The 14,315-nt window shown below is 45.7% G+C and overlaps 1 protein-coding gene across 4 annotated transcripts; it reads right to left on the bottom strand.

The window, feature by feature from the left end:
• Positions 1-192: 192 nt before the first annotated feature.
• On the bottom strand, positions 193-9,825 carry cdc42ep1b (CDC42 effector protein (Rho GTPase binding) 1b). 4 transcript variants are annotated; one of them, XM_062407807.1, is made up of 4 exons: positions 9,720-9,825; positions 4,571-5,251; positions 3,377-3,901; positions 193-1,496 (listed from the first exon to the last, which is right to left on the bottom strand). In XM_062407807.1, exons 3-4 carry the CDS (start codon positions 3,813-3,815, stop codon positions 880-882), a joined length of 1,056 nt encoding a protein of 351 aa, XP_062263791.1. In that variant the 5' UTR covers positions 3,816-3,901; positions 4,571-5,251; positions 9,720-9,825; the 3' UTR covers positions 193-879. The 4 variants fall into 4 exon arrangements, with proteins under 4 accessions (XP_062263791.1, XP_062263788.1, XP_062263789.1 ...); XM_062407804.1 differs by having other exon boundaries at positions 4,625-5,251; XM_062407805.1 differs by lacking the exon at positions 4,571-5,251 and having other exon boundaries at positions 9,720-9,811.
• Between the last annotated feature and the right edge of the window lie 4,490 nt (positions 9,826-14,315).

Genomic DNA, 14,315 nt, shown 5'->3' with positions numbered 1-14,315 from the left:
GTTTAAAGACTTGTGATAAACTACATAGAATGTTTTAATGGATGTTTGTTTTCTACTTATAGGAAGTAAATGCAAAAGTGTACTTGAGTTTGAGTTCTTCCTTCACCAGTGTTTATTTGAAATGTTGTTGTTTACACAGGATTACATACGAGTACAACCCAAAATGATGTTGTCTTCAAATAAAGTGAAAACAAAGAAGCCACTGGAATATTGCATTTGTTATTCTGTGTAGGATTTTAAACTATTACAGATTTTTATCAAAATTAGAGGAATTATCTCCATAAAAAACTGCTTCATTTGTTGGATTATCAGAAAATGTGAGACAACATTGTAAAAGTTAAACAAAAGTTTGATGAACAAAAAGTATATTACAGCTGCAACTGTATAAAAGCATTTTATTTCCTATGACAGTTATATTTATTTCCAACGTATGCAACGTATTAATATGTCCAGATGCTGCGTGATCTTTATTCATGTGAGTCATATTATGTTTTATGTCGTGTTAGGTGTTGATCTGCTGGGAGGAAACGAGCAGTCTTTCAAAATCCACAGTTCTTCAGAGTGTTCTTCATTCACTCTGTATAACATAGTCTCTGTTATAAATAATCTAAAAAAGAGAGGAGAACGTCCAGGATCCAGGTCAATAAGGAAAACCTTCCTCCTGCAGACACTGACCACAGACCAGGATCTGGAAGCTGATCAGTGGTGCATGTGAGAAGAGGAAGAGGAGGAGGAGGAGTGATGCTTCTGCAGAGGAAGAACAGATCATCATACAAACCTGTCTGACTTTAGAGGAACCCTCACACCCTCAATGTTTCCCACGATTCTGTTGAATCAAAGTTAAGTCTGAAGTCTGTCTTTCAGTCTGAGTTTCAACATCTACACTTTGATCTCCTCCTCCTCCTCGGTGATGCCGTATGGTGTTTTGCGGCTGGAGGACAGAGCAGGTGGGGGGGTGGTGCTGCTCATCTTCGTCCCCTTCGAGAAGGACCCCCCGCCGTAATGGCGAGAGAGCACGTCCGCCGCCCTCAGGAACTTTTCAGCCTCCATGACCGACTCCACTCGCTGTGGGGACCCAGTGGACGCGTCCGGTGTCCTCAGAGACCCCCTGTCCTCCTCCTGCTCGTCCCTGTTACAGCTGCCTGGCCGTCTCGTCCTGCTGAACGACCCGCTGCTCATGGACGGGTTGGGAGACGTCGCCTCAGGGCTCTGCACAGGCGTCTCTGTCAGAGAGTCCTCATCTTCCTCTTCCTCATCCTCCTCCTCAGCGGCCGGGCTGTGGTTGGACATCTGGAAGTAGTGGGGGTCGTCAATCAAGCCGAGCACCTCAGACATGAGAGACGGCCCGAGGTCCACGGTGAACGAGGCGAGGGAGTCCGAGCGGGTCATGGTGCTGCCGCTGCCATCGGTTAGAGAGCCTCTCTGCACGTCTCCGTCCTGAAACTGTCTGTCGAGGCGAGAGAGGCGGGGCAGGGTGACGAATCCAGACTGAAGACCTGCAACAGAAAGACACACTGACCTCACACAGATGAACCAAACTGATAATACAACAAAAAGAAAACAGCACAAACACATTAAAACGCTTGAATATTGTTTTGGAGTGGATACTGTAACAGCTCTAAAAAGTTTCTAAATGATATATTATTCGATTCTTATGTATTTGAGTTAACCTGCAAAGTTCCTTTATTGCAATAAACTTTCCAAAGAGTGTTTAGTTGTTATTAGTGTTGATGGAGCGTCTGCAGACAGAAGACAAATACACAAATACAAAATTCTACAACGTTCAGACACAGAAAGAAGATGATGGAGAGAGAATGATACAGAGCTGAGTAGGATGAGGCTTGCAATGCCAGCAGTACACCTGCTTCACCAGAAGATGGCAGTACGTCAAAACCCTGTAGTGATTCCCTCTGCCAAACTGAAGCACTGGATTTCTTCTTTACCGTCTTTGCAAATACTGTAATCTGAATTCTAAACATTTGTCGAAAATGTACACCTTTTTTAAAATCATATTAATATCCGATATATAGCCGTAGTTGACTGGAATACACTTAATTCGTGACATGCATTCCAAGACTGAAATCGGCCCCTGGATGAGCAGAGACTGAAGAAGGTGGGCGGGGATGACATAATGACATATGTGGCCAACAGAGAAACCCACTGGCATCCAGCCTCCTCCCTCACTTCACCGCCTCTGGCCCTCGGGCTCCGGGCACATTCCTCCGGAGTTGGGTAAAGAATTTGGAGCCTCAGACGGGGATTTCCAGCCGGGACCCTGGTCTGCTTCATCAGCTCTGATTGGTCCACAGATTATAATGATTGGTGCATTTATGCTGTGCATCCAGGCGGCCGCACACACACACACACACACACAACAGGAAATGCCCACTAAGTATCTTTCTCCTTCTCAAACCAGCTGTGTGTGTTTGTGAGTGTCGACCTAGTTGTGTACAGGTGTCGCCTAGGTGATCCCAGATGACTCAGAAGAAGCTGTGTGTGTTTGCCGGTCGTCCCGGAGGAATGTGGGAACGCTATCTAAAGGAGGACAACCTCACTCGCTCTATTTATGTGTCCACGGACATTTATAGTCGACTCTTTTCAGCAGCTCTGAAAACTGTTTGATCTGCAGGAGAGAGAAGAGGAAGAACAGAGGCCGGGCCGATGCTTCACTGCACCAGGTCCTCTTTGTTTTCCTGATTCCTGGTGACTAACACAAGCACCATGAGTAGGTGAATGGCTGCACAACAAAGTCTTTGTGTTTGCTTCAGGGTTTACTGGAAGAGAAAGTGTACTGGCTGTAGTCTGCAGCTCTTCAACCACATGAGAATCAAATGCTCCTTTTGATTTAAGGTTACGTCCTGAGCCTGAAACCGATGAGGTTATGTTCTATGTTCGTCTGGGAGGAACATGTCCAATGATCCCACTGATTCATGTTTGAATGATGCAGTTTTCTAATACAAATCTGGCTCAAGTGAATTTAAATGAACACACACACACACACACAGAAAACTACTAAATCAGTTTCAATGAAAGTTTGTGGATGGGACACGACCCAAAGAATCTATTAAAGTTTCCAACTCAACGCTGAAATGAATCTGTCCAGGTCGTTTATAGAGACGCTTCAAGCTGTTTGTTGAGTAGTGATAAAATGACTCATCATGGAAATCAGACAATATCCTGATTCAATTTTGTAAAGTTTTCTCAGGTTTCTTTTTAACTTGAAATTTAACTGTAAACTCACTGGTGTGTGCAATGCTGTGTTAGATACAGATCTGTGCACAAACACACACACACTCACACACACACACGCACACACACACACACACAAACACTCTGAGTATTATTTTATAAACCCATGCTGGAAGTGATATCTCACCATATGTGCAGAGGGAGTCCTCTGTGGAGCTGGGGAACATCCTCTTCATGCACCCGTTGGGAGGGTCCATGTTCAGCTGGGGCAGGGAGATGGCGTTCTTGATGATGGGGGAGATGTCCGGCGGCGGGGACAGGTCCCGGGAGCCCCTGAGCGGCCGTGGCACAGAGTTCTTCCGGACGTGCTTGAAGGTGCGTGTGAAGAAACCCGTCGTCTTGGAGCTGCTCGTGGAATCTGGACTTCCAGGCTCCCTGACCCCCCCGTAGTTACTGAGGAAGGAAGTGTCCCCGAACACGTCCCCGCCGCGGCCAACGTGCATGGTGTGTCGGAAGTCGGCCATTGGCGGGCTGATCATGTCCACAGAGAGGTCGCTCTTGAACCGGCTCTTCCCCTGCGAGCTGGACACAAGGCCCTTAATCCCTGGCAGTTTTCCCAGACTCATGGTGGCAGAGAAGTTTTGGAATTTCCCTTTAATTCAAATGGGAGCGTACGGGTGCATGTCCGTCAGGTTTGAATCCACCGTGAAACCTGAGAGGGAGAGAAAGAACAAATTAAGATGCCAGGACAGTGAGGACATGCAAGACAACTATGTGGTTGTTCAGTCTGCAGGGAATGTGCGAATAATCCATTCTCCACACGACCAGAGCCAACGATTCATCGGTCAACGCTTCCCCTGGATCTACACCGAGAGACGCCAGCATGGATGAAGACTCCCAGTTTCTCCTTCTGCTCTGTCTCTGTTCTGCACAGCAACGGCCTTCAGTCAAAATAACAAACAAGATGAATAACGATGTGGCCGGAGAGTTTTGGGGCAGAGCAACAGAGTCCAGCCGCAAAACATACAGAGACGTAAGACATGCAGGGAGGTGTCCTTGTCAGTCTAAGAGGATCACTCTGCAGGAAGCCATGTGAAACCAAAGTCTGGTTTACCTCAACCTGGTAAACAAAGCTCTTTAAAGACCGGACACTCGTTGCAGGTTTATAACTAACTCTGTCATATGAAATGTAATTGGATTTTAATCGCACCTTATTCACAAGAACGTGTTTTACCTTCTCATTATTGAATCAGCTTTTTCTTAGTGATTCAGTTCTCTGGTGGTCAACGTCAGTGTGCAGCTGCAGGGATGCAACACATGCACGTTGAAACATTACTTTAAAAAGAGTTTAAATCAGTGATCATGAGTTTTCTCCTTTTACATTCAAGAACCTTTTAATGGAAGTAAAACTGAAATAAGAGACGAGTGTCCTCACAGTGTTTCTTCCTGGACGTGGCTCCTCTCTGTTTGTGTTCAACAGCGTCTGACAGGATCTTGTTTGTGTCTCATCCGCTGAGTTGTTCTTCCTCAAGGTTCAGGCAGAGAGAGAGAGAGAGAGAGAGGGAGAGAGAGGGAGAGAGAGGGAGGGACGGGAGACAGGGTGGGGGGGTTCCGCCACCATGCACCGTCGTGCTCTAAAGAGATTTGTCCATGTGGGCACCACGCTGCCTGTAGACCACACCGGCTCTGTCTCCAAACTTCTTTGTCCTGCGTCCCCCCCCCCCCCTCCCGTTCCCAACACCAGACGTCCAACAGTCCGAGAAAAACAATCAGAGCAAAAAGAAGAACAACTCTTTCTCAAAAAGGCCGATCAAGAGAAGAGGGGTAATCCAGTAACTGTTTTGTCTGCGTCACCCTGGAAGAACGACGAGGCTCCTGCAGGACTGTCCACGCACTGGATTAGCTGATAATCTCCTCTGTCCCCCACCCCCCCACCACCTTCCCGACTCCCTCACTTGCTCTCTGCCCTCTTCAATCCACTTAGTTCTTCAATGGCGTCCACAGGGAGAGGGGGGGGGGCGTCTGTGTTTCTCCTCTTCTCTTTCAGTTCACTTGAGGCCAGCTAAGAGAGAAAGAGAGAGAGATGTGAGTTACACACTGGACCAGAGTCTGAGGCCGGAGCGTCCAGGAGCACATCAATGTGTCGGGCAGCTCAAAGTGTGGGATTGAGTGATGCTGGAGATGTTTTCTCCTCTCTCTCTCTCTCTCTCTCTCTCTCTCTCTCTCTCTCTCTCTCTCTGTTGCCAGAGGAGTCAGCAGCTTCTCAGGGGAACGAACATGTCAAATAAAACTGCTGCAATTTATTTTTGCAGTGGAATAGATTTTTGGCTTCAGTTTTTTCCAATACAACTTTTTGTGTTTTGTGCTTTTGACTCTGAGAAACTCTGCCTGGCAATATTTGGACATTTCAGAGACCGAGCATTTACAAAAAAGATCATTAATCAAGAATATATTGCAGCCGAGGCTGAATCCCCATCGCGCCATGTCAAAGAAAGTGACCAAGAAAGTCCTGCATCTGCTCCAGGATTTCATGAAAATGGGTCCAGTAATTTCTGGGTAATCCTTCTAACCAACAAACAAGGCCACAACAGTTGAATGTTCACTTTATCCAGATTTGTATCATATCTCAATCCTTCCACCAAGTTTCATCATAATCCGTTTAGCAGTTTTTGCGTAATCCCGTAAACTAACAAACACAAACACAGATGAAAACATAAGCGTCTTGGTGAAGGCAACAAAAATAAACACTAGCCCACTTTTATCTCATCTATTAAAATGGGTGGTGAAGTTCCAGATATCATTCAATACCATATTTTATTTCAAAAGCTGTCCTTATGGTTTAGACATTTTTCTATTAATCGAATAAAAAGATTGCATGATGTGACGTGTCAGAGACAGTTTTTCCTGCATCGTATCTGTGTTTCCTGGATCCACAAGAAGAAATGACCCCCGGGTCCAAGTGAAAACCAGTAAGCACCGAACATGTGACCTCCCTCAAACCACAGCCAGGTTCTGGATTAATGCCCCAGGCGGCTGGAGACTCTCTCCGAGGCCGCGGCCATCTGGACGTGTGATATAACAACCTGAGCGAGGTGATGTGGTGCCAACCTCTCTGCACGGGCAGTGTCCCGGCCTCAGATTACCATCGGCAAATCGACCAACTAATCCCAGTTTTTCAACAGTTCCAGGGCAAATGTCTGTGGGGGGCTGTCACTCACTGCCCAACCTGACGGAGAGGAGCACACGATGAAGGTGTGGGTGTGTGACAGCCGGAGTAATCAACTTAGAGGTGGCGTTGGATATGGAGGAGGTGGGGCTGGACGGTGGCTGTCGTCTGCTGATCCCTCAGCTCGTAACGCGTAGCTTAAAGGAAGATTAGGGCCTGTGGGGCACGAGAAGGTGAGAGGCAGATAAACAAGAGCAGGGACACAAATATCCACTGTGCTGATGACAGCCACTGGCTTTACAACCAGATCAGAACCAAGTTTAATTTCACTGTAGATTCAGTTTCCATCCCTGAATCCCTAATAAGCATGTTCCTTTTCATCTGTCCTGTTTGAAGTCACAGCTTCTCGTGGTGTAATTGACATGTTCTCTGCTTTTACAGCTTCCACCCCCCCCCCCCTCCACATCAGCCTTTTTACTCTGGGATCTTCTTTCTTAATGAGCAGTAAATGAGGCTGAACTCGAATCTCCCTGTGCACAGAATCTTGGCCTCGTTAGATGCACTGGGAGACGTTTAGATCTGCTCAGCCTGTTATTTATCTGTAAGTTGGACCTGCAGACGTCCACAAACAGGAGTGTTTTGGGTGAGCAGGTCGACTGGTTGCAGAGGCAGTCGAGCTGGAGAGCGTAGTGGGAACAGCGTGCGATGGGGAGAGCCGACCGGACGCCATCTATGGCCATCAAATAAAGGGTCTGTGGACACTGATGGGAAACACATTTTTTACCTCCGGTTTTTACGAGTGTTTTTCTCTCCAAGCTTCTATTTCTGACTCGTCCTTCACTTAGGCTTTTAAATCTCTGTTTTTCCCTCAGTCACAAACACACACAGAGTGAAGCACGCTGTTACTCTTCCTGCTGAGTGAAGATTTAGCCTCAGTGAAACATCTGGAGCCACAGCACCACAAATTGTAGGATCAGGCTCCGGTGACACTAGTGATGGCGCTCAGTCATACGTGAGCTGGTACATGTGAACATGAGCGTCTCCACACACACACTTAACCAAAACCTTCTCCCAAACTTAACCAGTTCACTCCTCACTCAAACCATAACCTAACCACCAGTCAGCTCCTTCTACTGACGGGAACCAGGACCTCAGAGATGACGTTCTGCATCATCAGGACCGAGCTCTGGTCCCTGTCAGGTCCACTCTTCCTTACAGGGTCTGTGTTTATGCTAACAAAAGTCCTAGTGAGGACACAAAAAAAGTACACAAGGCCGGGCTGCAGTGGCTCAGCTCTGAGGCGCTTCCTCCTTTCTTCAGCGCGGCACCAGCAGAACTGTGGTTGAGGTCGGAACACAACAAAACATGCACTGTAAAGGATCCGCCGCAGCAACGTGGCAAATCCGAGGCCTGCCCGCTCCATATGGCACGGATGTGACTGTGATTGTTTAGGTCCCTGGTTCGGATCCCGGGCCTTTGTGTGTGGATTGTGCATGTTCTAAACCTCCCACGGTCCAAAGACATGCAGACTGGGTAAGGTTAGTTGGAGACTCTTGATTGATTGTCCAGGATGTGGAGCCCCTCTCGCCCAATGCCACCCCGGATAGATAACATGCGACTCATGAGCTACCTTCCACTTAACTCTCACACTTTCCTTAATGTTCAGCAGAGTCAACATCACAGAGGAAACATTCCAGATAAGATTTCACTGCACATTACAACTCTTCAGCTAATTCAATGGCTTCTTATACGACGTGCAAAGATCTGAAAGAAAAGGTTAAAAAACAATAGCAGGCGAAGCAAACACATTAATCTCTGTGGTCAGGTTTAAAACCTCATCCACTGGCTTCACAGATTCTTTTTTTGTGCTATGGGACTCGGGTCAACAGTGCAAAGGGGAAATGAGGCCGAGCAACAGTGAAGTGCAAACATATCTTGATCCTTTCAAAGCTGAGCTGAACAAAGAGCATAAGGAAACGTAACCTCTCCAAACTTCCACCAGGCAAACAGGGAGGTGCCGTTAATGAAACATAAAAGTGGCTGTTCAAAGGAGAAGCTGCCAGGGGGGGCATGGCCTCTGTGACCTTTAAAGATCTAATGAACGTTTTCATTATTTTTAATTTGGTTGTATTCTCACACAAAGAATCGTATTTGGAAGTTAATCTTCACAGAGAATCGTATAAAGTCTGTTTTTAAATTATCCAGACAGGACAGACGTCTGTCCACTGAAGACCCACAGAGCTGCTGAAGCCAGCCAGATGTTGGGACGGGTAAAGGACAGTGTCCCTCTGTGACGTCACCTCCCTGACAGGCGGTCGACCCGCTGATCTGATCCCTGAAACAGTTGTTCTGTGGTTTCACTGGAGACACACAGTGACCAATTGATTTTCACCGGCTGCTTCCAAATTGCAGCGTTTTGAAAAGCTTCTTCATTCACAAGGACGCAGCTGGTTATCTACTCGTCTCGTCACTTTCACATAGTTCATCTTGAATAATGATTCTGTGTTCTGACGTATGAACATATATGAGCAGAGTTTTGGCCTCTTCAGAGATCTGATTGTTTTCAAAAGCCTTGCAAATATAATTTAAGGCTCACGATAAAATGCATTGAATCCTCAAGTCTTTGCACTGGTATTAGTTTCAGGCTTGATAATCATTATCTCCAGAAGCATGAACACAGTTCTAAAATGTCTGATGTTTATATGTCTCTCAGATCTGCAGGAGCTGCTCAGCTCATTGTGCCCAACGTTAAAACTAAAATGGCATTCAGACACTGTGGTGCCACAGTTTGAACCAGATCCCCAAAATCTGATCGAACCTTAAGCTGCTTTAAAAACCTCTCACGCATTAATTTAATCACTTAATCTTGCCATTTAGAGGTTTCCTGTTTTATATAATTAATGATTTATACTGCTTCTATTAATGTTTTACAGTCTTTATACATCTGATCTGTACATTTAAGATTATTTTATTTCAGAAACGCACAATGAATTGCTATTGTATTAATACAATATACAAGTTAATTGCATCGACAATAACAATTTCTATAACTTTACTTTTCTTTATCTACAATATTTAAATACTGAAGAGAAACGCGAACTAACTTTGAACCGGGTATTTGCAGTAATATGAGAAACACATAGATTCATAAAACGCATGGAGACGCACGGTGCGTTAAGTACGCGCGTAAAAAAGGTGAGACTGTCGTTGTCCTTTTACGCAGAACTGTTCTAGAAGACAGAATGAAACTGAGCGGTGAGTTAAAGTGAACATGAGTATCTGCTGCTCTCGGTTACACGCACGTTTTAACAGTTTTCACATCCTAAGAAACATGCGTCACACAAAGTGATTTACGATCCCTCACCTCAGAGTAAACTCCAGACGAGCTCCTTCTCTCTGTGTTCTCATCCTCTTCGGGCTGAGTCGTACGTTTCCGCTCAGACATGCGGCGGCTCCGAGCTGTTGCTGACAAGTAGAGGGAGATGGAGAGGAGGAGGAGGAGGAGGAGGAGGAAGAGGAGGAGGAGGCTGGACTATAAAAACGTGAATAGCTAAATAATGATGGATGAAGCTGAAGCCAACAGCAACATCCTGCTGCAAGTTCCTCTGCGAAAAGTGAGGTCTGGGAAGAAATGGAGAAGGAGGCTGCCGGACAAAAGTCTCCAACTAAAGATGGTTGCTTCTGCGGGTTGTTCTGGAACCTAGAAGATGTGGCAGCAACTTGGATTGTGTAACATGAGCCTGCACATGTAGTAAATGATGGAATGATGACACACACACTCACACACACACTCATCATTAAGAGACATTATCCCTGACCTATGCTCAGCTCTTTAAACATGATCTCTTAATAGCTCCTGTGGGTCTCATTTACCTTTCTTCTCCACGGGACCCCTCTTGACCTCCTCCTGACGAAAATACACTTGTCACTGCCGCATTCATTTGGGCATGCAACAATGGTTTGTATGTGTGTGTTTGGGTGTATGTTACGCATGTGTGTGCACAACAGGACAAGACATTCCCATCAGTCAGATATTTATGATGACATGGCGTGAGCATCTTCACACACATGTACAAAGTTTATTTATAGAGCGTGTTTAAAACTGCCACAGATGATGAAGAGCTGAACAGGTTTAAAAGGTAAAAATATAAGAATGTAAATATAAAACCAGTGAATAGATAGAATAATAAAATATATAAAAGCAATAACATGTTAAACATCATAAATATTTGAGAATAATAATATTGCACACTTTATCAACACATGTCTGTTCTCACATTTTTAGCCAATCAGATCTTTATGGTGGTAAATCGGAAAAATCTGATGAACATCTTCAACCTAACTTCAGTTCTCCCATTTGAGTTTTACAGTTCGTTCCAATGATCCCTGTGCATCTGTGGTTTCACTTGATGGAGAAGGAGGTGGAAGGGATTCTCCAGGATGAGCACAGGACAGTGATCCTTCCAACCGACGCCTGAAACATCCAACTGAACATCTGCGGAATCTTTTATTGTGAATGCCAAAATGAATTTCCTGTGCCACATGTGAAAATAGTGAATACGACCAGACAGAGAGAGAGAGAAAGAGGTGAGATAAAAGAGATGAGGGAGCACGGTGGACAGAGGAGACGACTCAGAGCAAGGGAAGAGGGGGAGGCAGGGGAGGAGAGGGAGGAGAGGAGGACAGGAGAAATGGAGGGATGGTCCTCGATGTGAATCTGGGAGGGCGAGCGGCTCCTGATGTCGACAGCTGCAAAGTATCAGACTGTCTGTGATGAGCAGAGAATGAGGGGGTTAGGGAAAGAAAACCAGAGGAAGGAGGGAGAGATGAAAAAAGGAGAGAGCAATAACAGGAAGTCACACACAGATAAAGTTTAAAGAATATTGTTGTTGCTGTTGAGAGTGGTGTGAGAACAGTGTGTTATTCAACTGGATTTCAGTGACCAGGAGAACAGAGATAAGAGGAAAACCAAAGGAACAAAATATGAAGCTGAGAAGAGGAAAGAAAAGGAGGGAAACAGGAAGAGAGGAAAGAAAAAAATACTTCATCACTCATAATAATAAAAATAATAACTTTTGTGTCACCATCATCACCAACCACACCAAGGCAATTTCCTGTATGTGAAAATATACAAGGCAATAAAAAGAATTCTGATTCTGATTCTGATTCTGATTCACTGCCTCTCAAACCAAATAGCTTCATCTGCTAAAAACACATTTTAATACATCAAGTACGAATAAGATGAATCCACTTCAAAACCAGTGGTTCAGGGTAATGGGGCTGATGGGTTGAAGTTGTGGGAAGATCAGTGTGTTGACACTGAAATGTGCAGGTTTGGTTCCAGAGCAACAAGAAAGAAGTCGACCTCTGAGTCTCTGTTTGGATCCTGCTCCTGTTTTAGTGGAGCCTGAGCTGCCAGGATGCTGAGTGTTGGCCCGGAGACAATAGAGCTGTGTAATGTCAGAGCTCGGTGCTTTCTAGGCTGCAATAAAGAAAACACACACACACACACACACACACACACTGTAACGTTTATATCTGACAGTTACTGGACAGCAACTCTTCGCCTCAGGAAGCCTGGTCTGACTTTAAGAGTCCGAGGTTTTTTCAGAAAAACTCTGACGATCCAGAACAGACGCTGATTTCCCTTCAGCTCCATTTTTCCATGAATCGTTCCCAGGAAAATACTTAAAGGAATTCCTCATCAAAAATATAACTTTTTGCACAGACAAGCATCAATGAAACATAGCAGAGTTATTTAAGTGACATTCTCTTAATTTATATCGTGCTCATTCTGCAGACGACTGGTTTTCCTGCTGATGTTTGTGTAGTTGGTGCCAGTTAAAACCGGAATCCCTGAAAACCCAGGGAATGTGCAGCAGCAGCAGCAGCAGCAGGGAGGCATGTGGCCAACGTGACCCTCACCTGAAAACGTGGGGTTATCTTACTTTAGTGCAAACCTCCACCTGCAGTCCAAATGTGATCTTAAATATAAAGAACTCACAAACTCCTCAGACAGACAGGTGGAGCGCTGAGGCCTGAAGTGTTTTGTTTATCGTGACCTCTCCGTCACTATACGTGACCCTGTTTCTGTTTTAGTGCGACTGTTAGTGTGCAGTTGGCAATGGACGCATTTTTAAAACTGGTTATGAATCTGGAAGTTGATGTGCTGTGGTTGATTAAAGTCTATGTCTGCAGCTCAAGTGTGTGGTGGAGCTCAGATTTAGACAGCTCTGCTCCACCCTGTAATTCAAACATGGAGGCAGACCTCACCGCTCTGGAGGGAGAGTGACAGGAAGGGGAGCCGCGGCGGCCGGGGCCTCAGCTTTCACTGGCACCACAAAGTTGTGTATGTGTGCACATTTTTGCTCGGTAGGTGTGTCCCAATGTGAAAAACACAGAGTTGCAGCAGTTTGACGACTCAATTAACAGTTCACATGTCACGCTCCGACACTGAGGAGACTGAGGCACTTATCGGGCGACCGCTGGGGAACCTAAGCCCACTTGTGTCTGCACTCAAATGCATTTTTGCACTGAAACAATGAGTATTTGAGGGTTATAGCATGTTTTATGTTGTGGCAGCTGTAGTTTTTAGGGCTTTTCATCTTAATAACAGGTCAGTTCAAGAGTGAAATGTGGAGAAAGGAAGAAAGATAGATAGAAAGATAGATGTGTCTCCTAAATTGGGAAATTATTAAAAGGGAGGACAAGCTGGAAAGGGCCGGGCAGGAGGACTCAAGCCTCTGCACCATCCCATCTTATCACATCAGTGCTGTATCCAATCTATGTCTCCCTCAGGTGGAGGTAATGGGACCCGGTGGGCACCCACTAAGGATGCTGTTCATAGCCGGGGTGTTGATTTCACATTTTTGTAAGTTTTACCAACTTTCACTGTACGAGCAGCTCTAAATCAAATATATACCCCCCCCCCCCCCCCCCCACCCCCCCCCCCCCCCAATACTCCACAGCCTGGACTAAGAGATGATATGCAGAGTGGGGAAAAAGTTTTGTTAAGCTCAAACAATAAATAAACTCTCCCTCTTCAGTGTCCTCTCCTTTGATTTTTCTGAAACGTTTTGTCTCAGTCGTTGTTTTTCCAGGCTTCTTGTTTGCTTCACTGAGGTTTAGGTTCCTCACTCCGACCGTCACGATGTTATTGAAGTTGATTCCATGTTAAACAGGAAATTGCAGGGTTTTACTCTGGGATAGTTACAAGATCTCATTAAGACTCACTGCCCCACGTGACACAGACACAGAGCTGGGGATGGGACGACACTGTACAACTTTCAGCTTCATGAAATTTCTGGAGTTTACTTTTAGGACCAGCAGTCTGATGAGTTGTGGAAGATGATGTCCCACAAACGAAGCATGAATCACATGTTGGGATTTAAATCTGTCTCATTTACTCACGTCCCCGCCTCTTTCTCTCTCTGCCTCTGTTTTTCCAAAATAACGGTCAGAGAAGAAACATTCTTCACGAACACAAAGAGGCGATTCTGTGCAGCCGCCAGGGTTGAGTCATAGACGGAGCCATGGGGGGTCAGCTGCCGGGTGGAGGACCCGGCCTGTTGTGTGCAGGGCAGGAGCGGACTGGAACAAACATAGAACCAAAGCCCACAGACACTCTTTATTTCAGTCCCAACCAGCTCCTGTTGCCCTGGTGCTGCAGGTGAAACAGCCACTGGATCAGTAGACTCATCATTCAGCCAAATCTCTGTTGTCCACTGGTTTGACTCTCCGTCCCTTAAAGTGTTTGGAAACCTGCCCACACACTTCACAAATCAATCCAGCTGAAAAAAAGATTTCAATAATGATAGTGGATGACGTATTTGGGTAAATTCTGCTCGTTCTATTTCTGTTTCGGCCGAGCCCGCACGATATCACACATTCCAGAATGAGCCAACTGTGGGGGTCCAGTGTGGCTCTCAATGGCCCCTCTGTATGGCTGTCACCTCAGAAA

This window comes from Platichthys flesus, chromosome 16, assembly GCF_949316205.1.
Source record: "Platichthys flesus chromosome 16, fPlaFle2.1, whole genome shotgun sequence".
Taxonomy (NCBI): domain Eukaryota; kingdom Metazoa; phylum Chordata; class Actinopteri; order Pleuronectiformes; family Pleuronectidae; genus Platichthys; species Platichthys flesus.
The sequence above is the reverse complement of the archived record's forward strand: the minus strand, read 5'-3'. Positions and strand labels throughout refer to the sequence as shown.